Consider the following 25,744-nt stretch of genomic DNA (forward strand, 5'->3'; position numbering starts at 1 on the left):
TTGTACAGTGATGAGGAACGGACACACTGACCATGGTTAGTATCTCTCCTTGCTCAACCCCAGGATTGGCAGACACATTGCTGTGCGCCCTACACCTGTCCTGCTAGAGGTCAGCTAACCTGGCACAGATTAAAGATCAGAACTGGTCTCTACGAATTGACTACTCCAGGGATAACATTGCTGAGCCCTTGGGAAAGTTGGATGACATTTTAACATCCGCCAATGTATTATTTCGTAGGATAAGATCCGAACAGTTGCATTTTCTTGCTGATAGGCATCAGAGATGCTCAGTTGGTCACAAAGTCAAAGTAACATGACACAAGAAGAAGGGCTTATAACTGATTGTGACATTTGACTCAAAAGTCTGTGGGTGCTATAATTATGCAGCAGTTTATGTACTATAGTAAGTAAGCAACTATAATGACTCCATTCAAGTGGCTACATACCACAATGTGCCCCAGTAGGCAGTATGGATGCAGTGAGTCTCTGCTTGGTCCTTACCCTCTCAATGATTCTCTATAAATAGTGCTATTTATAGAAACATAGGAACGTTTCACTGAAAGAATCTTTTGCAGGTCAGCCAGTTGCAGCAGTGTTTACCGTGGAGTCCGATATTCGTTCGGCTGAAGCTGTTCCTGTCGAGTCATTCTGTTGCAGTCTCTTGATGGTGTTTTTCAAAGTCTGCCTCTTGTTGCAGAACCACACTCTAACCACCTCTCGGTCGTAGTTCAGCTGCTCGGCTATCTCTGTCATTTCCTGACCTGTGGGATGTGTGTTTTTCTCAAAGTGAGCGTTAAGCATTTCCAGGGCCTGTGGTGTGAAAGATGTGCGCCGTTTCCGTTTCTTTGACGGTTCGCTCCCGACGAACTCAGTCAGGTTCTGGATGCCTGCACGGTGTCGGATTTCTGCTTCCGTCAGCCATCTTTCCAGAACTGGTTTGATCTTCTGAGCACTTTTAGGAGTGATGTCCAATTTCTCAAACCTAACAGGACACAAAACTGTACTATAATTGTCGGCCTGTAGACAACTAAAGAAATGTCAACACTTAATGGTCTTTTTCTGTTTTGATGGCCTGGAGCTCAGGAGGCTGAATTCCCCCCCAGGTTGGATAATGAAGTGGTGGCCTTTAGATATCTTACCACTTTCGCATGGCAAAAGACATGTGTGAATGATTCACAAATATTACCTCTGTACGCCAGACAATCTAGCAAAACTGGTACTTTTCCAAATCACCGCTCCTCCAAACCAGTTTGCCAACTTGCCAACAGAATTTGTATTTGTCTTCCGGTCTGGGGTTCAGTGTATTATTGGAGCTGCACTACCGAGATCGATTTTTTTTTTGAAGCATGGGATATAAGCAAATAAAAGTTGAATTAAGCAATTTTGGACTAGGGTTTGTAATTTGAGATTTGCCTGTTTTTCCTTGTCAAGTGTACCGTCATTTCTCCCTTTCCAATTGTGCTTCAGGTGGCAACACACTCACCTCTAAGTGAGAAAGCTCCACTCCACAGACTTGGAAGCAATTGGGATGAAACTCCAGCGGAGTGGTGAGCTTGGAGAAACCCTTTGAGAATGATGGCACAGTGATTATGTTATTCAACTTCGAATCCAGGGGCCTAAAATGAGTCATCTGTTCAATCCCCTATGGGGGCTGAGAAATTTGAATTCAGTTAATTGAATAAAAAAACTAGTGTGAAGCTATAGGATTGTTGCAACAAAATAAACATTCACTAATGCCTTCCAACAAAGGAAATTTGCGGCGTATTTGTGACTCTTGCCCACACCAATGTAACTGTGAACTGCCCTCTGAAATGGTCCAGCAAACCACTCACTTGGATTCACAAAGGTGGGTAAATACCGCCTTCTCAAGGGCAATTATGCTGGCCTAACCAGTTCATTTGTAGGGAATGGTAAAACTAAATAAACAATTTAGGGCATTTTTTGCGCATACTTTCTTTTTTTGTGAATGAAGTTTTCACAGACCTTTTGTTGTAATAGCTTTTTATTTCTTGTTCAATTAGTTCCAATGGAAGTGTTAGCATAGGTAAGCTTTGTGGATGAGGAAGAGCTAGCAGATGAGCCAGGTTGCACAAAGGTATTTAGTATCTAGCTGCAGGCTCTCTCACACCCACATCGACAGTCATGGGTGTCCGTACCTCATTGGAATAAGAGGCTCCAACACTCGAGGTCAGCTTTAACAGACGTGGTATCAGTGAAGCTTTGACAAACCCTTAGTTCTTCAGAAGCACTCCAGTCCCAGTCTGCCATGCCTTCAGTGAAACTGCATCAAATGGTGATTGTAATGACCTCCAATTGGCATTATTGGTTGGCCAATTGGAGTATGAGCTCCCTCAATGATAGCTCATTGAGGGGGCCCATATAAGCACCTGTGTAGGCTTTGTGAGGCAGTCTTAAGTTGACCGGAATGCGAGCAGCACTGTTTGGAGTTGGTCTTGTATATAGTTATTGCAAATAAATACTGAAGTGGTGACGGAACTCCTGTGGATTATTACAGTGGCGACGAGGTAAACAAAGAACCTTGCGGAGACCAGCTGCCGTACTCGGAGGGTAAGCCTTGCTATTTCAAAAATGCAATTTTTGGGGAGGTTTGATGCATTCGACCCAACTATTGAGGACTGGTCCCAGTATGTGGAGAGAATGTGTTACTTCTTCCAGGCCAATGAGATAATGATGGACGAAAGGAAATGGGTTATCCTGCTGTCGGCGTGCGGACCCTTAGCCTTCGCCATTATATGTAGTCTAACTTATCCCAATATGCCGGACACGATACCTTTCCAAGAATTAACAAAATTGGTGGAAGAACATTATGACCCAAAAGCACCCCTCATTTTGCGTAGGTACAGATTCTACACAACAAAGCAGGAAGACAGAGTCAGTCACGAATTTCTTGACCCGCCTGAGAAGGCTGGCGGAAAAATGTGAGTTCGGCCCGATGCTAAATGAAATGCTTCGGGACCGGTTAGTGTGTGGCATAAACTACCTCACAATACAGAAGCGCCTGTTGGTGGAAACGCAGCTAGACTGCAGGCGGGCGTCACAGCTCACACTGTCCCTAGAAAAGGCAGCAAGTGGGGCGCAGGAACTACAGGACACGCCAATGGAGGTAGATACCTGGGAGAGGGACTACCACAATGGGTCCAGCTACCAGATAGCCGCCCTCAGGAAAAGCCTGAGGAATAGAGGGCCAAAGGAAAACCTGAGAACTGCCCCCAAGTCTGCTAGGACTAACTGGAGACAGAGGGAACTATCGGCTGAGGCTCCCCCAACAGAGAAGGACCGTTTCTGGCACCAGACAGAGTGGGGTAACAGTGACAGAAACCCTAGAAGGAGGTGGCAAAAGAGCACTAGCAGGTGGGGACACCGGGAAGTACACAACCTAGATGCCCCATCCTCCTCTGAAGGATAACAGTTATATAATATTGTGACGAAGAAAGCAGAACCTATTAAGATTACCCCATGGGTGAACGGTCGGCCGACAATAATGGAAATAGACACGGGTGCGGCCGTATCAGTAATGGGAGTGGCAGCATTTAAAAAAATAAATAAATAAATAAATAAATCAAAGATGGACTCCAGCCACTAACCCGAACACAAACATCGACGAAACTTAAAACCTACACGGGGGAACCCCTGGAAGTTCTAGGCACGACTCTGGTACCCGTGGAATACAAACAATTGCTCAGATTACCGTTGACGATAGAAGAGGGCTCCGGACCGAACTTAATAGGATGGAACTGGCTGAAAGACCGAGGGCAAAATTCTCCCCCAACGGCACGATGTCCGCTGACTGGCGCCAAAGATGGCGCCAATCAGACGGGCATCGCGCCGGCCCAAAGGTGCGGAATGCTCCGCATCTTTGGCGGCCTAGCCCCAACATTGAGGGGCTAGGCCGACGCCGGAGGGATTTCCGCCCCGCCAGCTGGCGTAAATGGCGTTTGTTGCCCCGCCAGCTGGAGCGGAAATGCGGCGCATGCGCGGGAGCGTCAGCGGCCGCTGTCAGTTTCCCGGCGCATGCGTGGGAGCGTCAGCGGCCGCTGTCAGTTTCCCACGCATGCGCAGTTGGGAGAGTCTCTTCCGCCTCCGCCATGGTGGAGGCCGTAGCGGAGGCGGAAGGGAAAGAGTGCCCCCACGGCACAGGCCCGCCCGCGGATAGGTGGGCCCCGATCGCGGGCCAGGCCACCGTGGGGGCACCCCCCGGGGTCAGATCGCCCCGTGCCCCCCCCCCCCCCAGGACCCCGGAGCCCGCCCGCGCCGCCTGGTCCCGCCAGTAAATACCAGGTTTGATTTACGCCGGCGGGACAGGCAATTTCTGGGTGGGACTTCGGCCCATCCGGGCCGGAGAATCCAGCGGGGGGTCCCGCCAACCGGCGCGGCCCGATCCCCGCCCAATCTCCGGTACCGGAGACTTCGGCGGGGGCAGGATTCACGGCGGCCAACGGCCATTCTCCGACCCGGCGGGGGGGTCGGTGAATGACACCCCTAAAGTTAGATTGGATGAAAATTTTCCAGAGTGGTAGCAGGCAGTTGAGTGGAGTACTCCAAAAATACCCGGAGGTCTTCCAAGAAGGTTTGGGGAAAATTATAGGCGTCAAAGCAACTTTGCACGTGGACCCAGAAGCCCTTCTGAAATTGTGTAAGGCCAGGCCGGTACCTTTTGCATTTAAGGAAGAAAGTAGATGTCGAAATAGAAAGGTTACGGCGCGACCAGTACAGTTCTCGGAATGGGCAGCGCCAGTGGTACCAATTTTGAAGCCAGGCGGCTCGATACGTCTCTGTGGAGCTTTCAAACAGACGGTAAACAAATACGCACTGCTGGACAAATACCCGATCCCCAAAATAGACGACCAAGATGCCAAATTGGCAGGTGGGCTTTTGTTCACGAAACTGGACATGAGCCACGCCTACCTGCAGTTAAAACTGGACAAGGACTCCCAGAAGTTCGCTGCAATCAACACCCTGAAGGGACTTTTTCGTTATACTAGGCTACCCTTCGGAGTGTCATCAGCCTGTGCTACATTCCAGCGTACGATGGAAAATATTCTGCAGGGACTACCGCAGGTGCTGATTTATTTGGACGATGTCTTAATCACGGGTAGGACAAACAGGGAACATTTAAAGAACCTGGAGGAAGTGCTCAGGCGTTGCGCAAAGGCAGGCGTACGGCTGAAAAGAGAAAGATGTGTTTTTCTGGCCCACAAGTGACGTACCTGGGATATAAAGTAGACGAGTCGGGCTTACACCCATTGGAAGACCGAGTAAGGGCAATAAAAGAAACCCCAGCTCCCACCACGGTCCAGGAGCTACGATCATTTCTAGGGTTGGTAACCTATTATGGCAAATTTATTGACAATAGGGCGTCCATCCTAGAACCCCTCCACCAGCTACTAAAAAAGGGACAAGAATGGAAATGGTCCGCCCGCCAAAACCGAGCATTTAGGGACATTAAGGAACAGCTGTCATCCGAAAAATGTCCTCGAGCATTATGACCCAAGGAAGGAGTTGGTGGTCACGTGTGACGCATCACCTTATGGGGTAGGAGCCGTCTTAGCTCATAGAAGAAGGAATGGGGAAGAACGGCCAATAGCCTATGCTTCGAGGACCTTGGCGATGGCTGAGAGAAAGTACGCCCAAATCGAGAAGGAAGGACTGGCGGTGATATTTGCAGTAAAAAAAAATGTCACCAGTATCCGTATGGGTGGTAATTCACCATAGTCACGGACCATAAGCCGTTATTAGGGTTATTAAAAGAAGACCAGCAAAACCCCCGATTGCATCAGCTAGAATCCAACGCTGGGCATTGCTACTGGCGGCGTATAGATACGTTCTGGAGCACAGACCGGGAACGCGAGTAGCAAATGCAGATGCTTTGAGCAGACTTCCCCTCCCAGACACCCCGCCGCTAAGACCGAAAGTAGAGGAGACAGTAATGACTCTAAATTGTTTGGACACCCTACCAGTGGATGCACAACATATTCGGTTGTGGACACAAAGACCCAGTAAATAGTCCCAGCTCAGGGCCGTCGGGCAATCTTAACGGAGTTACATCACGGACACCCAGGGGTGTCTAAAATGAAGATGCTCGCTCGAAGCTACGTTTGGTGGCCAGGATTGGACACAGACATAGCAGCCTTGGTACGTCGGTGCCAGGAGTGCCAACAGGGGCAAAGAGTGCCACCAGCTGCGCCATTGCACCCGTGGGAATGGCCAGGCAGACCGTGGACCCGCCTGCATATTGACCACGCCGGCCCTTCCATGGGCTCAATGTTTTTGGTGATAGTGGACGCCCACTCAATGGTTGGACGTCCACCGGGTAAACGCGGCAAGCACAGCATCGACAATTGAAAAGCTCAGGGCCTCGTTTGCAACACATGGACTTCCGGAGGTATTGGTGTCTGACAACGGAACGGCATTCACAAGTGGGGAATTTGGAAAATTCCTAAAGGGAAACTGAGTCCGCCACAACAGATTTTGGAAAGGTGCAGAAGTCACAGGGTAGTAGTCATGGGTGACTTTAACTTCCCAAACATTGAGTGGAAACTCTTTAGATCAAATAGTTTGGATGGGGTGGTGTTTGTGCAGTGTGTCCAGGAAGCTTTTCCAACACAGTATGTAGATTGTCCGACCAGAGGAGGGGCAATATTGGATTTAGTACTTGGTAATGAACCAGGGCAAGTGATAGATTTGTTAGTGGGGGAGCATTTTGGAGATAGTGACCACAATTCTGTGACTTTCACTTTAGTAATGGAGAGGGATAGGTGCGTGCAACAGGGCAAGGTTTACAATTGGGGGAAGGGTAAATACGATGTTGTCAGACAAGAATTGAAGTGCATAAGTTGGGAACATAGGCTGTCAGGGAAGGACACAAGTGAAATGTGGAACTTGTTCAAGGAACAGGTACTACGTGTCCTTGATATGTCTGTCCCTGTCAGGCAGGGAAGAGATGGTCGAGTGAGGGAACCATGGTTGACAAGAGGTTGAATGTCTTGTTAAGAGGAAAAAGGAGACTTATGTAAGGCTGAGGAAACAAGGTTCCGACAGGGCATTGGAGGGATACAAGATAGCCAGGAGGGAACTGAAGAAAGGGATTAGATGAGCTAAGAGGGCATGACAGGCATGAACAATCTTTGGCAGGTAGGATCAAGGAAAACCCCAAGGCCTTTTACACATGTGAGAAATATGAGTGACTAGAGCGAGGGTAGGTCCGATCAAGGACAGTAGTGGGAGATTGTGTATTGAGTCTGAAGAGATAGGAGAGGTCTTAAACGAGTACTTCTGTATTTACAAATGAGAGGGGCCATTTTGTTGGAGGGGACAGTGTGAAACAGACTGGTAAGCTCGAGGAAATACTTGTTAGGAAGGAAGATGTGCTGGGCATTTTGAAAAACTTGAGGATAGACAAGTCCCCCGGGCCTGACTGGATATATCCAAGGATTCTATGGGAAGCAAGAGATGAAATTGCAGAGCCGTTGGCAATGATCTTTTCGTCCTCACTGTCAGCAGGGGTAGGACCAGGGGATTGGAGAGTGGCGAATGTCGTGCCCCTGTTCAAAAAAGGGACTAGGGATAACCCTGGGAATTACAGGCCAGTTAGTCTTCCTTCGGTGGTAGGCAAAGTAATGGAAAGGGAACTGAAGGATAGGATTTCTGAGCATCTGGAAAGAAACTGCTTGGTTAGGGATAGTCAGCACGGATTTGTGAGGGGTAGGTCTTGCCTTACAAGTCTTATTGAATTCTTTGAGGAGGTGACCAAGCATGTGGCTGAAGGTAAAGCAGTGGATGTAGTGTACATGGATTTTAGTAAGGCATTTAATAAGATTCCCCATGGTCGGCTTATGCAGAAAGTAAGGAGGCATGGGATAGTGGGAAATTTGGCCAGTTGGATAACAAACTGGCTAACCGATAGAAGTCAGAGAGAGGTGGTGGATGGCAAATATTCAGCCTGGATCCCAGTTACCAGTGGCCTACCGCAGGAATCCGTTCTGCTGTTTGAGATTTTCATTAATAACTTGGATGAGGGAGTTGAAGGGTGGGTCAGTAAATTTGCAGACGATATGAAGATTGGTGGAGTTGTGGATAGTGAGGAGGGCTGTTGTCGGCTGCAAAGAGACATAGATAGGATGCAGAGCTGGGCTGAAGTGGCAGGTGGAGTTTAACCCTGAAAAGTCTGAGGTTGTCCATTTTGGAAGGACAAATATGAATGCAGAATACAGGGTTAATGGTAGGGTTCTTGGCAATGTGGAGGAGCAGAGAGATCTTTGGGTCTATGTTCATACATCTTTGAAAGTTGCCACTCAAGTGGATAGAGCTGTGAAGAAGGCCTATGGTGTGCTAGCGTTCATTAACAGAGGGATTGAATTTAAGAGCCGTGAGGTGATGATGCAGCTGTACAAAACTTTGGTAAGGCCACATTTGGAGTACTGTGTACAGTTCTGGTCGCCTCATTTTAGGAAGGATGTGGAAGCTTTGGAAAAGGTGCAAAGGAGATTTACCAGGATGTTGCCTGGAATGGAGAGTAGGTCTTACGAGGAAAGGTTGAGGGTGCTAGGCCTTTTCTCATTAGAACGGAGAAGGATGAGGGGCGACTTGATAGAGGTTTATAAGATGATCAGGGGACTAGATAGAGTAGACAGTCAGAGACTTTTTCCCCGGGTGGAACACACCATTACAAGGGGACATAAATTTAAGGTGAATGGTGGAAGATATAGGGGGGATGTCAGAGGTAGGTTCTTTACCCAGAGAGTAGTGGGGGCATGGAATGCACTGCCCATGGAAGTAGTTGAGTCGGAAACATTAGGGACCTTCAAGCAGCTATTGGATAGGTACATGGATTATGGTAGAATGATATAGTGTCGATTAATTTGTTCTTAAGGGCAGCACGGTAGCATTGTGGATAGCACAATTGCTTCACAGCTCCAGGGTCCCAGGTTCGATTCCGGCTTGGGTCACTGTCTGTGTGGAGTCTGCACATCCTCCCCGTGTGTGCGTGGGTTTCCTCCGGGTGCTCCGGTTTCCTCCCACAGTCCAAAGGTGTGCAGGTTAGGTGGATTGGCCATGATAAATTGCCCTTAGTGTCCAAAATTGCCCTTGGTGTTGGGTGGAGGTGTTGACCTTGGGTAGGGTGCTCTTTCCAAGAGCTGGTGCAGACTTAATGGGCCGAATGGCCTCCTTGTGCACTGTAAATTCTATGATTAATCTAGCACAAGGGTTCAGCACAACATCGTGGGCCGAAGGGCCTGTTCTGTGCTGTATTTTCCATGTTCTACATCAAAATGGCCCCTTACCATCCAACGGCCTGGCAGAGAGAGCGGTCCAGACACTAAAAGCGGGACTCAAGAAGCGGCCGGCAGCCTCAATGGACACACAGCTCTCCTGCTGGCTGTTTGATTACAGGACCACACCGCATTCCACAACGGGCATACCGCCAGCTGAACTCTTAATGGGAAGGCGGCTGCGAACGAGGCTGAGGCTCCTTTTCCCAAATTCAACGGGGAAAGTGGAGAAACAACAGGAGGTCCAACGCAGGGGGCATGATAATAGTCGGCAGCAGAGACATTTCCAGGTGGGGGCACCGGTTTGGGTCAAGAATTATGGGAATGGACCAACGTGGGTCAAAGGTACGGTAGAGTCTCAAACGGGGCCCATATCATATGAAGTTTCAATAGGAGGTAAGGTGCTAAAGAAACACCTAGACCAAATAAGGGCAGCGGAATCACACCTGGAGGCAGTCGAAGCAGGACCGCCTCAAGCAGGGATAGCTCAGACGGGAAAGATGCCTCGAGCAATTTCTCCAGACCCCGTCATCCAGTCATCAGAGTTGGAGATTGACACGTTCGTCGAGGCCGCCGCGACACCTCTCCCCAAGGAGGAGGAAGAACTTTCAAGGAAAAGACAGGCACCCGAGCCTTCTCCCGCGGATGGAAATGGCTGGCACGAGGGGACATAACTTTAAACTGAGGGGTAATAGATATAGGACAGAGGTCAGAGGTAGGTTCTTTACGCAAAGAGTAGTGAGGCCGTGGAATGTCCTACCTGCTACAGTAGTGAACTCTCCAACATTGAGGGCATTTAAAAGTTTATTGGATAAACATATGGATGATAATGGTATAGTGTAGGTTAGATGGCTTTTGTTTCGGTGCAACATCGTGGGCCGAAGGGCCTGTACTGCGCTGTAGCGTTCTCTGTTCCGTTCTATACGGTACACCCCACCCACGTCGGAGAACGACCCAGCGGACGACACCGAGGTGACAGACCCGGACAGGGGAGCAGGAAGATGCTCCGAGGAATGCCAGCTGGCAGGAATTCCTCGGACCTTGGGGGGGGGGGGGGGTGTAATGACCTCCAATTGGTATTATTGGTTGGCCAATTGGAGTATGAGCTCCCTCAATGATAGCTCATTGAGGGGGCCCATATAAGCACCTGCGTAGGCTTTGTGAGGCAGTCTTAAGTTGACCGGAATGCGAGCAGCATTGTTTGTATATAGTTATTACAAATAAATACTGGAGTAGTGACGGTACCCCTGCCTCCTGTGGATTATTGCAGTGATCAAGACCTGATTGGCCATAGTTGTATCTTCAGGTAAAGTGACACCTACATGTGGGGAACCGCCTTCACAATGTTTCAGTAACAAGCCAGCCCCAGAGATGCAGCAAGGACATCAACTGTTTAAGTGCACTCTCTGGGCAGGCACATCCAGTGACAGTACCACACATCAAACCTACTTCAACTCTGTTCAGGCATGCAGCAAGAAGGGCCCACAGAGATGGTGCCTTGGGGTCGCCACACTCCTTGTGCTTCGGCAGAAAATGAGTAACGTGAGGTCCAGCTTGAAGGAGTAGTGTTGCGACAAAGTACTTGCTTACCTCAGGCAATTTGGAGAGTGGTAGAACTCCGTGTGGTAAGGGAAGAATTCTTTTCATTATTTGTGGGATGTGGGCGTCGCTGGCTAGGCCAGCATTTATTGCCCAGCCCTAAACGCCCCTTGGGAAGGTGGTGGTGAGCTGCTGCCTTGAACCGTTGCAGTCCATATGATGTAGGTACACCCACTGTGCTGTTAGGGAGGGAGTTCCAGGATTTTGATGTAGCGACAGTGAAGGAACGGCCGATATATTTCCCAGTCGGGATGGTGAGTGACTCAGAGGGGAACCTCCAGGTGGTGGGGTTCCCAGGTATCTGCTGCCCTTGTCCTTCTAGATGGTAGTGGGTGTGGATTTGGAAGGTGCTGTCATCTGCAGGAGCTGCCAGAAAACCCAGGGACCCCCGTTTAACTCCGAAGACATTGCTCCTGTACCAGCACCTCCTCTCACTCCTCTCACTCACTCTCACTCTCACTCACTCTCACTCTCACTCTCACTCTCACTCTCACTCTCACTCTCACTCTCACACACTCACTCACACTCACTCACACTCAGTACCAGCATCTCACACACACACACTCTCAGTACCAGCATCTCTCACACACACACACTCTCAGTACCAGCATCTCACAGACACACACACAGACACACACACACACACACACTCACTCTCTCAGTACCAGCATCACACACACACACACACACTCACTCTCTCAGTACCAGCATCACACACTCACTCTCTCAGTACCAGCATCTCACACACACACTCAGTACCAGCATCTCACACACACACACACTCTCTCTCTCAGTACCAGCATCACACACACACTCACACTCACACTCACACTCACTCTCTCAGTACCAGCATCACACACACACACACACACTCACTCTCTCTCAGTACCAGCATCTCACACACACACACACACACACTCTCTCAGTACCAGCATCTCACACACACACACACACACACTCTCTCAGTACCAGCATCTCACACACACACTCTCTCAGTACCAGCATCTCACACACACTCTCAGTACCAGCATCTCACACACTGTCATGTGAGAGTACCTTTAAGACATGGATGTTTAAGCAATGTACCTTTAAGAAAACAGTGATGTCAGAGTGGGTGGAGCTGGGCTCAGGTCAGCCATTTTGAAGTTTCAGTTTGGCGAAAAAGAGCTTGGGGAGTGTCTGTGTTTTGCAGTGAGCTGGATTTGCTGTGATGTCTGCCATGAAAGACTATCTCTGGATCATTTGGGTGATTTAAACTCATAATAGTAAAGCCTTTAACCTGATGTGATTCTGTTTAAAGGTGTTAAGTCTCTTGGAAGTTTGAAGGAACATTTTGAGGAATTATTTACTGTTGTAATATTTTCTGAGTTATCTTTGAAGTAAGGGGTGTTAATAGATCCAATGTTTATTTAAGATGTTGAGTTCATGGACTAAACATTGTTTTGTGTTTAAAAACCCACGTGTCCATAATTGTAATCCCACCCCGAGGGAACAAGCCGTGTGCTCGGAAAAGCAACAAATACATTCAAGGGGGAGGTTGGTTGAACTCCATGATACATTTTGGGGTTCTGAATTCGCCTCGCCCATAACAATTGGGGGCTCGAGGGGGATAAAAGTCTATCTATTGGATTGGCTTTTGTGAACTTAAAGACAGTGAAGGATTGTTGCTTTTCCGGTGTGGTATTTTAGTTTAAGTGGGGAGTGTGTTGTGGAAAATGGCTCTTTCAGAGGCTCAGAAGTTTTTGGGGGTGGAGACTGTCACACGCAGTACTTTACGGACCGAGACGAAACGCAGACTGTTAGATTTGGCAAAAACATTGCAGTTAACATTACCTGACAAAATGCGAAAAGATTAGGTCATTTTGGCGTTGGCAAAGCATTTAAAATTGCCTGAGACCGAGTTTGGCTCATGGAAAATGGCAAAAATTCAGTTACAAATGGAACATGAGAAAGAATTAATGTGGCTTGAATGCGAGAGCGGAAAGAGATAGGGAGGAAAGGGAAAAAGAGTTTGAACTACAGAAAATGGCCATGAAACATTAAAATTGGCAGACGTAAAGGGAAACGTACAGTTGGATGATGGTGATGAGGATAGTGAGAAAGAGCGTCATAGTCGATGGCTTGGTGGGAATCTATTTAAATATGTCCAAGCATTGCCAAGGTTTGACGAGAAGGAAGTGGAAGCCTTTTTCATTTCATTTGAGAAGGTAGCTAAACAAATGAAATGGCCACAGGACATGTGGGTGTTGCTGATTCAAACAAAGCTGGTAGGTAGATCTAGTGAAGTGTTTGCATCACCACCGGAGGAGGTATCTGGAACGTATGAGGAGGTGAAGAAATCCACCTGAAGTGCATATGAGCTAGTGCCTGAAGCTTACAGACAAAGGTTTAGAAATTTAAGGAAATAATTTGGTCAAACATACATGGAGTTTGAAAGGCTCAGAGTAATTTTGAGAGGTGGATAAGGGATTTGAAAATAGACCAAACGTATGAAGCTCTCAGAGAAATGATACTTTTTGAGGAGTTTAAAAATTCAATTCCTGATGTAGTGAGAACTCATGTGGAAGAACAGAGGGTTAAAACTGCGAGATTAGCAGCAGAAATGGCCGATGATTATGAATTAGTTCATAAATCCAAGATTGGTTTCTGACATCAATTTCAGCCAGTGAGGCATAGAAACTGGGGACATGAGAAATACTCAAGAGGTAACGGTAAAGGTGATCTGATGGGAGACGATAAAGAGTGTACCTCAGATTAAAAAAGAAATCCAGGAGGGTGGAAAAGAAATGTAAAGTTTCAAATGTTTTCACTGTAATAAACTAGGCCATGTAAAGTCAGTGTTGCTGGTTGAAGAAAAGCACTGGGAAGGCTGGTGTGGTAAAACAGGATAAGACAGTGGGATTTGTTAGAGTGGTAAAGGGAAGCGAAGGAGGTGCAAACGATTGTACAGACTGTTCAAGAAGTAATTGTTAAGAAGGTGCCAGATGTATTTAAAGAATTTACACATGAGTAAACTTTACCCACATAAGTATCAGGAGGCGCAGGTAAAGAAGTCACAATTTTAAGAGATACAGGGGCTAGTCAATCTTTAATGGCAAAAGATGAGGAATTCTGTAGTTTGGGAAGAATGTTGCCAAAAAAGGTGGTGATATGTGGAATTCCGGGTGCGAGGAGTAGTGTTCCATTATATAAGATCAGGTTGGAAAGTCCAGTGAAGAGTGGTGAAGTGGTAGTAGGAGTAATAGAGAAACTATCTTGTCCAGGAATACAGTTTATCTTGGGTAATGATATAGCTGGATCGCAGGTGGGAGTGATGCCTACTGTGGTTGATAAGCCAGTGGAAAAACAGACAACTGAAGGGTTGAAGGACCAATATCCTGGGATTTTTCCGGATTGTGTAGTAACAAGGTCGCAAAGTCACAGGTTAAGACAAGGAGAAATCAAAGAGTGAAGATGAAGTTGAAGTGCAATTATCAGAAACGATTTTTGATCAGATGGTTGAAAAAGAACAAGAACAGGTGGAGGATGAGGCGGATATTTTTAGTTCAGGAAAATTGGCGGAGTTACAACAGAAAGATGTAGAAATAAAACTGATATATCAGAAAGCATATACGGAGGAGGAACCTGAGAGTATACCAGAGTGTTATTACCGTAACAATGATGTCTTGATGAGAAAATGGTGACCTGTACATATGCAGGCGGATGAAAAGTGGGCAGAAGTTCATCAAGTAGTATTGCCGGTAGGGTATAGAAAGGAGGTGTTGCGAGTTGCACATGAGGTACCAGTGGGAGGTCATTTGGGAATAAGGAAAACTCAAGCTAAAATCCAGAAACACATTTATTGGCCTGGACTACATAAAGATGTAGTAAAATGTTGTCACTCATGTCACACATGTCCAGTGATAGGGAAACCTCAAGCAGTGATAAAACCAGTGCCCTTAATACCCATTCCAGGATTTGAGGAACCTTTTACGAGGGTCCTAATTGATTGTGTAGGACCGCTTCCTAAAACAAAAACTGGGAATCAATATCTTTCGACTATAATGGATGTGTCTACTAGGTTTCCAGAGGCCATTCTATGATAATTCCATACGTAATATTACAGCTAAAAGGATTGTGGAGGAGTTACTTAAATTCTTTACTAGATATGGACTACCCACAGAAATTCAATCAGATCAAGGATTAAATTTTACTTCAAAGTTATTCAAAGGTTATGGATAGCTTCGGAATAAAACAATTTAAATCAACTGCGTACCATCCAGAATCGCAGGGAGTGTTAGAAAGGTGGCATCAGACATTAAAGACCATGTTGAGGGCGTATTGTCAAGATTATCCAGAGGATTGGGATAAGGAAATAGCATTCGTATTGTTTGCAATTAGGGATGCACCTAATGAGTCAACCAAATTTAGTCCTTTTGAACTAATTTTTGGTCATGAGGTAAGAGGACCACTTAAATTGATTAAGGAAAAATTGGTGGGTGAGAAATCGGAAATTACGTGTCAAATTTTAGGGAACGATTAAATAGAGCAGGTGAATTGGCTAGACAACATTTAAAAGTTGCACAAAATATGGTGAAATGGGTAGCGGACAAGAAATCCAAAGTTCGTCGTTTTGCCAGTGGGGATAAAGTTTTAGTATTGTTACCAGTGGTAGGTGAACCTTTAAAAGTAAGGTTTTGTGGACCATATCAGATTGAAAGGAAATTAAGTGAGGTGAATTATGTAGTAAGAACGCCGGAGAGAACGAACACTCTGGATAATTGGGGCTCATTTTGGGGTCGGTGGGACCTCTACAAACGGGATGGTCTACACCTGGACCAGAGGGGTACCAATATCCTGGGGGGGGAAATTTGCTAATGCTCTTCGGGAGGTTTTAAACCAGTTCAGCAGGGGCTTGGGAACCTGAATTGTAGCTCCAGTATACAGGAGGTTGAGAGTGATGAGGTCATGAGTAAGGTTTCAAAGTTGCAGGAGTGTACTGGCAGGCAGGAAGGTGGTTTAAAGTGTGTCTACTTCAATGCCAGGAGCATCCGGAATAAGGTGGGTGAACTTGTGGCATGGGTTGGTACCTGGGACTTCGATGTTGTGACCATTTCAGAGACCTGGATAGAGCAGGGACAGGAATGGTTGTTGCAGGTGCCGGGGTTTAGATATTTAAGTAAGCTCAGGAAGATGGTAAAAGAGGGGGAGGGGTGGCATTGTTAGTCAAGGACAGTATTACGATTGCAGAAAGGATGTTTGATGAGGACTCATCTACTGAGGTAGTATGGGCTGAGGTTAGAAACAGGAAAGGAGAGGTCACCCTGTTAGGGGTTTTCTATAGGCCTCCAAAAAATTCCAGAGATGTAGAGGAAAGGATTGGAAAGATGATTCTGGATAGGAGTGAAAGCAACAGGATAGTTGTTATGGGGGACTTCAACTTTCCAAATATTGACTGGAAACGCTATAGTTCGAGTACTTTAGATGGGTCTGTTTTTGTCCAATGTGTGCAGGAGGGTTTCCTGACACAGTATGTAGATAGGCCAACGAGAGGTGAGGCCATATTGGATTTGGTACTGGGTAATGAACCAGGACACGTGTTAGATTTGGAGGTAGGTGAGCACTTTGGTGATCGTGACCACAATTCGATTACGTTTACTTTAGTGATGGAAAGGGATAGGTATATACCGCAGGGCAAGAGTTATATCTGGGGGAAAAGCAATTATGATGCGATGAGGCAAGACTTCGGATGCATCGGATGGAGAGGAAAACTGCAGGGGATGGGCACAATGGAAATGTGGAGCTTGTTCAAGGAACAGCTACTGTGTGTCCTTGATAAGTATGTACCTGTCAGGCAGGGAGGAAGTGGTCGAGCAAGGGAACCGTGGTTTACTAAAGCAGTCGAAACACTTGTCAAGAGGAAGAATGAGACTTATGTAAAGATGAGACATGAAGGTTCAGTTAGGGTGCTCGAGAGTTACAAGTTAGCTAGGAAGGACCTAAAGAGAGAGCTAAGAAGAGCCAGGAGGGGACATGAGAAGTCTTTGGCAGGTAGGATCAAGGACAACCCTAAAGCTTTCTATAGATATGTCAGGAATAAACAAATGACTCGGGCAAGAGTAGGGCCAGTCAAGGACAGCAGTGGGAAGTTGTGCTTGGAGCCTGAGGAGATAGGAGAGGTGCTAAATGAATATTTTTCATCCGTATTCACACAGGAAAAAGACAATGTTGTCGAGGAGAATACTGAGATTCAGGCTACTAGACTAGAAGGTGCTTTTTCCCTACTGTTTTGTTCTCTCTCTTTCTTCGGGTCTAATTTCGGGAGCCGTTCGGAGGAGGAGGAGCAGTCTCTGTGAGTATAAAAACCTAACGGTAACTTCCTGTTTTCCAGTTTTTTTTTCCAAAAGTGATGTCAGAGGGAAGCTGTGATCTGATTGGTTGATAGCAAATCTGCCCCAAATTTAAAAAACACAGCTAAACTCATAAACTTAAATTAAACTAATTAATTAATTAGTGATGGCTGGTCAGGTGATGTGCTTGAGCTGCTTGATGTGGGAGCTGGCAGATCCCATTGCGAGCTGCAGCGACCACATCTGCAGTAAGTGTTGGCTGCTCGAAGAGCTCCGGCTCAGAGTTGATGAGCTGGAGTCTGAGCTTCAAACACTGAGGCACATCCGGGAGGGGGAGACTTACCTGGACACTGTTTCAGGAGGCAGTCACACCTGTCAGAGTAAGTAGTTTAAATCCTGCCAGTGGCCAGGGATAGCAGGGTGTGACTGCAAGTCAGGCAGGCAAAGGGAACCAGCAGTCAGGAACTCAGAAGCCTCAGCCCTTGACTCTGTCCAACAGGTATGAGGCACTTGCTCCCTGTGTGGATGGCGAACAGGGCTGCAGGAAGGATGAGTCAGCTGATCAAGGCACCATGGTTCAGCAGGCCATTCAAGGGGAGGGAGTAAATAGGCAAGTTGTAGTTGTAGGGGATTCTATTATCGGGGGGATACATAGTATCCTTTGTGAGCAGGATAAAGAGTCCCGCATGGTGTGTTGCCTGCCCGGTGCTAGGGTGCGGGATATCTCTGACCGGCTTGAAAGGATACTGGAGAGGGAGGGGGAGGATCCAGTTGTTGTGGTCCATGTTGGTACCAACAACATAGGCAAGTCTAGGAAAGAGGACCTGTTTAGAGAGTATAAGGAGCTAGGATTCAAATTATAAAAAAAAAAAAAAAAAAACAGGTCCTCAAAGAACAAAGAACAAAGAACAAAGAAATGTACAGCACAGGAACAGGCCCTTCGGCCCTCCAAGCCCGCGCCGACCATACTGCCCGACTAAACTATCTTCTACACTTCCTGGGTCCGTATCCTTCTATTCCCATCCTATTCATATATTTGTCAAGATGCCCCTTAAATGTCCCTATCGTCCCTGCTTCCACTACCTCCTCCGGTAGCGAGTTCCAGGCACCCACTACCCTCTGCGTAAAAAAACTTGCCTCGTACATCTACTCTAAACCTTGCCCCTCTCACCTTAAACCTATGCCCCCTAGTAATTGACCCCTCTACCCTGGGGAAAAGCCTCTGACTATCCACTCTGTCTATGCCCCTCATAATTTTGTAGACCTCTATCAGGTCGCCCCTCAACCTCCTTCGTTCCAGAGAGAACAAACCGAGTTTATTCAATCGCTCCTCATAGCTTATGCCCTCCATACCAGGCAACATTCTGGTAAATCTCTTCTGCACCCTCTCTAAAGCCTCCACATCCTTCTGGTAGTGTGGCGACCAGAATTGAACACTATACTCCAAGTGTGGCCTAACTAAGGTTCTATACAGCTGCAACATGACTTGCCAATTCTTATACTCAATGCCCCGTCCAATGAAGGCAAGCATGCCGTATGCCTTCTTGACTACCTTCTCCACCTGTGTTGCCCCTTTCAATGACCTGTGGACCTGTACTCCTAGATCTCTTTGACTTTCAATACTCTTGAGGGTTCTACCATTTACTGTATATTCCCTACCTGCATTAGCCCTTCCAAAATGCATTACCTCACATTTGTCCGGATTAAACTCCATCTGCCATCTCTCCGCCCAAGTCTCCAGACAATCTAAATCCTGCTGTATCCTCAGACAGTCCTCATCGCTATCCGCAATTCCACCAACCTTTGTGTCGTCTGCAAACTTACTAATCAGACCAGTTACATTTTCCTCCAAATCATTTATATATACTACAAACAGCAAAGGTCCCAGCACTGATCCCTGTGGAACACCACTGGTCACAGCCCTCCAATTAGAAAAGCATCCCTCCATTGCTACCCTCTGCCTTCTATGGCCTAGCCAGTTCTGAATCCACCTTGCCAGCTCACCCCTGATCCCGTGTGACTTCACCTTTTGTACTAGTCTACCATGAGGGACCTTGTCAAAGGCCTTACTGAAGTCCATGTAGACAACATCCACTGCCCTACCTGCATCAATCATCTTAGTGACCTCCTCGAAAAACTCTATCAAGTTAGTGAGACACGACCTCCCCTTCACAAAACCGTGCTGCCTCTCACTAATACGTCCATTTGCTTCCAAATGGGAGTAGATCCTGTCTCGAAGAATTCTCTCCAGTAATTTCCCTACCACTGAAGTAAGGCTCACCGGCCTGTAGTTCCCGGGATTATCCTTGCTACCCTTCTTAAACAGAGGAACAACATTGGCTATTCTCCAGTCATAATCTCCGGATTACTGCCTGAGCCACGTGCAAATTGGCATAGGGAGGCAAGAATAAGGGAAGTTAACACGTGGCTGAAAGAGTGGCGTGGGAAAGAGGGGTTCCTTTTCATGGGACACTGGCATCAGTTTTGGGACAGTGGGGACCTATACCGTTGGGATGGTCTCCACCTGAACCGAGCTGGGACCAGTGTTCTGGCGAAAAGAATAAATAGGGTGGTCAATAGGACTTTAAACTAAAGATTGGGGGGGGAAGGGAAAGTCAGGGAACCAAGAGGTGAAGTAATCAGTGGGAAGTGTAGCTGCTTAGGAATACAAAAAAGCACGAAAAGACAAAACTCAGGAGAGGTTACGATAGTCCCCATCCCACAAAATATGACAGTGTATGGAAAGGCTCAGTAAACCAAGGTCCACCACACTAAGAAAACAAAAAGGGACGGTCAATAGAGAATTAAAGGTGCTATATTTAAATGCGTGCAGTGTATGGAACAAGGTAGATGAGCTTGTGGCCCAGATTGTGACTGGCAGGTATGATGTGGTAGGCATCACAGAGACATGGTTGCAGGGGGTTCAGGACTGGCATTTAAACATCCAGGGATTCACAACTTATCGAAAAGACAGGGAGGTGGGCAGAGGGGGCGGGGTTGCCTTGTTAATTAGGAATGAAATTAAATCAATAGCACTAAATGACATAGGGTCAGATGATGTGGAGTCTGTGGGTAGAGTTGAGGAACCACAAAGGCAAAAAAACCATAATGGGAGTTATGTACAGGCCTCCTAACAGTGGTCAAGTCCGGGGGCACACAATGCACCACAAAATAGAAAGTGCATGTCAGAAAGGCAAGGTCACAGTGATCATGGGGGACTTCAATATGCAGGTGGACTGGGTAAATAATGCTGCCAGTGGACCCAAGGAAAGAGAATTCATTGAATGTTTACAGGAGGGCTTTTTGGAACAGCTTGTGATGGAGCCCACGAGGGAACAGGCCATTCTGGACTTGGTGTTATGTAATGAGCCAGACTTGATTAAAGATCTTAAAGTAAGGGAGCACTTGGGAGGCAGTGATCATAATATGGTAGAATTCAATCTCCAATTTGGAAGAAAGAAAGTAGAATCAGATGTAAAGATGTTACAGTTAAATAAAGGTAACTACAGGGGCATGAGGGTGGAACTGACAAAAATCAACTGGGAGCAGAGCCTAGTGGGAAAGACAGTAGAACAGCAATGGCAGGAGTTTCTGGGAGTAATTGAGGACACAGTACAGAGGTTCATCCCAAAGAAAAGAAAGGTTATCAGAGGGGGGATTAGGCAGCCATGGCTGACAAAGGAAGTTAGGGAATGCATCAAAGCAAAAGAGAAAGCCTATAATGTGGCAAAGAGTAGTGGGAAGTCAGAAGATTGGGAAGGCTACAAAAACAAACAGAGGATAACAAAGAGAGAAATAAGGAAAGAGAGGATCAAATATGAAGGTAGGCTAGCCAGTAACATTAGGAATGATAGTAAAAGTTTCTTTAAATACTTTAAAAACAAACAGGAGGCAAAAGTTGACATTGGGCCACTCCAAAATGACGCTGATAATTTTGTGATGGGAGACAAGGAAATAGCTGAGGAACTAAATAAGTACTTTGCGTCAGTCTTCACAGTAGAAGACATGAGTAATATCCCAACAATTCCGGAGAGTCAGGGGGCAGAGTTGAATATGGTAGCCATCACAAAGGAGAAAGTGCTAGAGAAACTAAGAGGTCTAAAAATTGAGAAATCTCCGGGCCCAGATGGACTACATCCTAGAGTTCTAAAGTGCAAAGGGACTTGGGAGTCCTAGTCCAGGATTCTCTAAAGGTAAACTTGCAGGTTGAGTCCGTAATTAAGAAAGCAAATGCAATGTTGTCATTCATCTCAAGAGGCTTGGAATATAAAAGCAGGGATGTACTTCTGAAGCTTTATAAAGCATTAGTTAGGCCCCATTTAGAATACTGTGAGCAATTTTGGGCCCCACACCTCGGGAAGGACATACTGGCACTGGAGCGGGTCCAGCGGAGATTCTCACGGATGATCCCAGGAATGGTAGGCCTAACATACGATGAACGTCTGAGGATCCTGGGATTATATTCATTGGAGTTGAGGGGAGATCTAATAGAAACTTACAAGATAATGAATGGCTTAGATAGGGTGGATGTAGGGAAGTTGTTTCCATTAGCAGGGGAGACTAGGACCCGGGGAAACAGCCTTAGAATAAAAGGGAGTCACTTTAGAACAGAGATGAGGAGAAATTTCTTCAGCCACAGAGTGGTGGGTCTGTGGAATTCATTGCCTCAGAGGGCGGTGGAGGCCGGGACGTTGAGTGTCTTTAAGACAGAAGTTGATAAATTCTTGATTTCTCGAGGAAATAAGGGCTATGGAGAGAGAGCGGGTAAATGGAGTTGAAATCAGCCATGATTGAATGGTGGAGTGGACTCTGGGCCGTATGGTCTTATGGTCTTATGGTCTTATGGTTCATAAGGAGGAGGTGTTAGCAATTCTGGAAAGTGTGAAAATAGATAAGTCCCCTGGGCCGGATGGGATTTATCCTAGGATTCTCTGGGAAGCTAGGGAGGAGATTGCTGAGCCTTTGGCTTTGATCTTTAAGTCATCTTTGTCTACAGGAATAGTGCCAGAAGACTGGAGGACAGCAAATGCTGTCCCCTTGTTCAAGAAGGGGAGTAGAGACAACCCAGGTAACTATAGACCAGTGAGCCTTACTTCTGTTGTGGGCAAAATCTTGGAAAGGTTTATAAGAGATAGGATGTATAATCATCTGGAAAGGAATAATTTGATTAGAAATAGTCAACACGGTTTTGTGAAGGGTAGGACGTGCCTCACAAACCTTATTAAGTTCTTTGAGAAGGTGACCAAACAGATGGATGAGGGTAAAGCAGTTGATGTGGTGTATATGGATTTCAGTTAAGCGTTTGATAAGATTCCCCACGGTAGGGTACTACAGAAAATACGGAGGCATGGGATTCAGGGTGATTTAGCAGTTTGGATCAGAAATTGGCTAGCTGGAAGAAGACTAAGGGTGGTGGTTGATGGGAAATGTTCAGAATGGAGTCCAGTTACTAGTGGTGAACCACAAGGATCTGTTTTGGGGCCACTGCTGTTGGTCATTTTTATAAATGACCTGGAGGAGGGCGTAGAAGGATGGGTGAGTAAATTTGCAGATGACACTAAAGTCGGTGGAGTTGTGGACAGTGTGGAAGGATGTTACAAGTTACAGAGGGAAATAGATAAGTTGCAGCGCTGGGCTGAGGTGGCAAATGGAGCTTAATACAGAAAAGTGTGAGGTGATTCATTTTGGAAGGAATAACAGGAAGACACAGTACTGGGCTAATGGTAAGATTCTTGGCAGTGTGGATGAGCAGAGAGATCTCGGTGTCCATGTACATAGATCCCTGAAAGTTGCCACTAAGGTTGAGAGGGTTGTTAAGAAGGCATACGGTGTGTTAGCTTTTATTGGTAGAGGGATTGAGTTTCGGAGCCATGAGGTCATGTTGCAGCTATACAACATTCTGGTGCGGCCGCATTTGGAGTATTGCGTGCAATTCTAGTCGCCGCATTATAGGAAGGATGTGGAAGCATTGGAAAGGGTGCAGAGGAGATTTACCAGAATGTTGCCTGGTATGGAGGGAAGATCTTATGAGGAAAGGCTGAGGGACTTGAGGCTGTTTTCATTAGAGAGAAGAAGGTTAGGAGGTGACTTCATTGAGGCATACAAGATGATCAGAGGATTGGATAGGGCGGACAGTGAGAGCCTTTTTCCTCGGATGGTGATGTCTAGCACGAGGGGACATAGCTTTAAATTGAGGGGAGATAGATATAGGACAGATGTCAGAGGTAGGTTCTTTACTCAGAGTAGTAAGGGCGTGGAATGCCCTGCCTGCAACAGTAGTGGACTCACCAACACTAAGGGCATTCAAATGGTCATTGGATAGACATATGGACGATAAGGGAATAGTGTAAATGGGCTTTAGAGTGGTTTCACAGGTCGGCGCAACATCGAGGGCCGAAGGGCCTGTACTGCACTAATGTTCTATGTTCTAACTCACTGAGTGTGTCATGTGAATATGCTTAAAAGGTTCTTTGAAAGGGAAGGAGAGCAAACGAAGGAGGTTTTAATGATTCTAGCTCAAAGTAAAGAACCAAATCCAGATGACTGTGAATTTGGCATCCCTCAAATTAAATTGGAAAATAAAGATGTTCTTAAAAATTGGGATAAACTGTTGAGTTACCTTCCAGAGGAAAAACGAACTGACCTGAAAGAGATATTGATATAACATGGGCAAGTTTGTGGAGATAAATTGGGAAGTACTAAAATGGCTATACATGATGTAGATGTGGGAAATGCTGTTCCAATTAAACAACATCTATATAGTCTTAACCCTTTAAAATTGGCACAGGAAAACAAAGAAATTGAAAGTATGCTTAAAAATGGCATAATTGAAGTGGGTTGCAGCCAATGGAGCTCACCCATAGTGATGGTACCTAAACCAGACGGTACCGAACGGTTGTGTGTGGACTATCGAAAGGTGAATGCAGTTACAAGAATGGACTCTTATCCTATCCCACGCTTGGAGGATTGCATTGAGAAAGTGGGACAATCGGCTTTTATTTCCAAACTGGATTTACTTAAAGGTTACTGGCAGGTACCTTTATCTGAAAGGGCGAAGGAGATTTCGGCTTTTGTGACTCCAGATGGTATATACCAGTTCAAAGTTATGCCATTTGGCATGAAAAACGCCCCAGCCACATTTCAATGGTTAACTAACAAAGTTGTTTCAGGATTACCCAATTGTGCGGTATACATCGACGATCTGGTAATTTTTAGTCAGACATGGAAAGAACATTTAAAACATCGTATGGAGTTATTCGATCGACCTCAGGAGGCGGGTTTGGTGATAAACCTAGCCAAAAGTGAATTTGGAAAAGCCCAAGTCACTTTCCTTGGCCATACAATCGGACAGGGTCGAATGCTCACACGGGATGTGAAAACAAAAGTTATTGGGGAGTTTCCGATACCCTCGACACGATGGGAAATAATGCGATTACTTGGCATTAGTGGATTTTACCAGAAATTTGTGGCAAAATTTAGCTGTGTGGTCGCTCCACTGACGGACTTGCTGAAGAAACGTTTCAAATTTCAGTGGACAGCGGAGTGTCAACAGGCATTTGACTGCCTGAAGGCTGTGTTAACTGTCATAAGCAGCACTGTGGGCAGCACGGTAGCATTGTGGATAGCACAATTGCTTCACAGCTCCAGGATCCCAGGTTCGATTCCCGGCTTGGGTCACTGTCTGTGTGGAGTCTGCACATCCTCCCCGTGTGTGCGTGGGTTTCCTCCGGGTGGTCCGGTTTCCTCCCACAGTCCAAAGATGTGCAGGATTGGCCATGCTAAATTGCCCTTAGTGTCCTAAATTACCCTTCGTGTTGGGTGGGGTTACTGGGTTATGGGGATAGGGTGGAGGTGTGGGCTTGGGTAGGGTGCTCTTTCCAAGAGCCGGTGCAGACTCGATGGGCTGAATGGCCTCCTTCTGCATTGTTAATTCTATGATAATATACACCAGTATATCATGGTGCAGACACACACACTGATAGACACACAGCAAGACCAATCAACACACACACCGCAGCCAATCACCAGTTAGAGCACACGCACTATAAAGACAGGGGGAATCAGAGTTCCCGCTCATTCGAGCTGCAGCCTCCTAGTAGGACACAGTTCACAGCCTGCAGCACAGATCTTCACCATGTGCTGAGTGCATAGACTGGTTCGGACAGGCATAGGTCTTTAGTTTAATCTAACATGTTCAACAGTTTCTGACTTAATAAAATAGTGTTGCACTATTTTAAGTGTTGCTGGCCTGTATGTGTTCCACGGATCCAGAGCACCCAACACAACATGGTACCAGGAGTTGAGGGATATTAGAACTTCTTAGGCCTACCTGCAAGTGATCTGCCTTCCACCAGCATACAGTAATCCTTCAAAATGGACAGCGTCCGCCCGCCGCCGCCGCTCCGCATCACCGGTAACCTAGGGGCCAACTGGAAGATATTCAAACAACGCTTCCAGCTCTACCTTGAGGCCACAGACCGGGAGGATGCCTCAGACACCAGGAAGATCGCTCTCTTCCTCTCCACG

The 25,744-nt window shown here is 46.6% G+C and overlaps 1 protein-coding gene across 1 annotated transcript in view; it reads right to left on the bottom strand.

Moving 5' to 3' along the window:
• Positions 1–576: 576 nt before the first annotated feature.
• pou6f1 (POU class 6 homeobox 1) overlaps positions 577–25,744 on the bottom strand; it is an 884,787-nt gene continuing 859,619 nt past the window's right edge. Inside the window, exon 11 of the mRNA XM_072493696.1 lies at positions 577–982. Coding sequence (XP_072349797.1) covers positions 577–982 — 406 coding nt within the window. The remainder of the gene's footprint in view (positions 983–25,744) is intronic.

Source organism: Scyliorhinus torazame, chromosome X (genome assembly GCF_047496885.1).
Source record: "Scyliorhinus torazame isolate Kashiwa2021f chromosome X, sScyTor2.1, whole genome shotgun sequence".
Taxonomy (NCBI): Eukaryota; Metazoa; Chordata; class Chondrichthyes; order Carcharhiniformes; family Scyliorhinidae; genus Scyliorhinus; species Scyliorhinus torazame.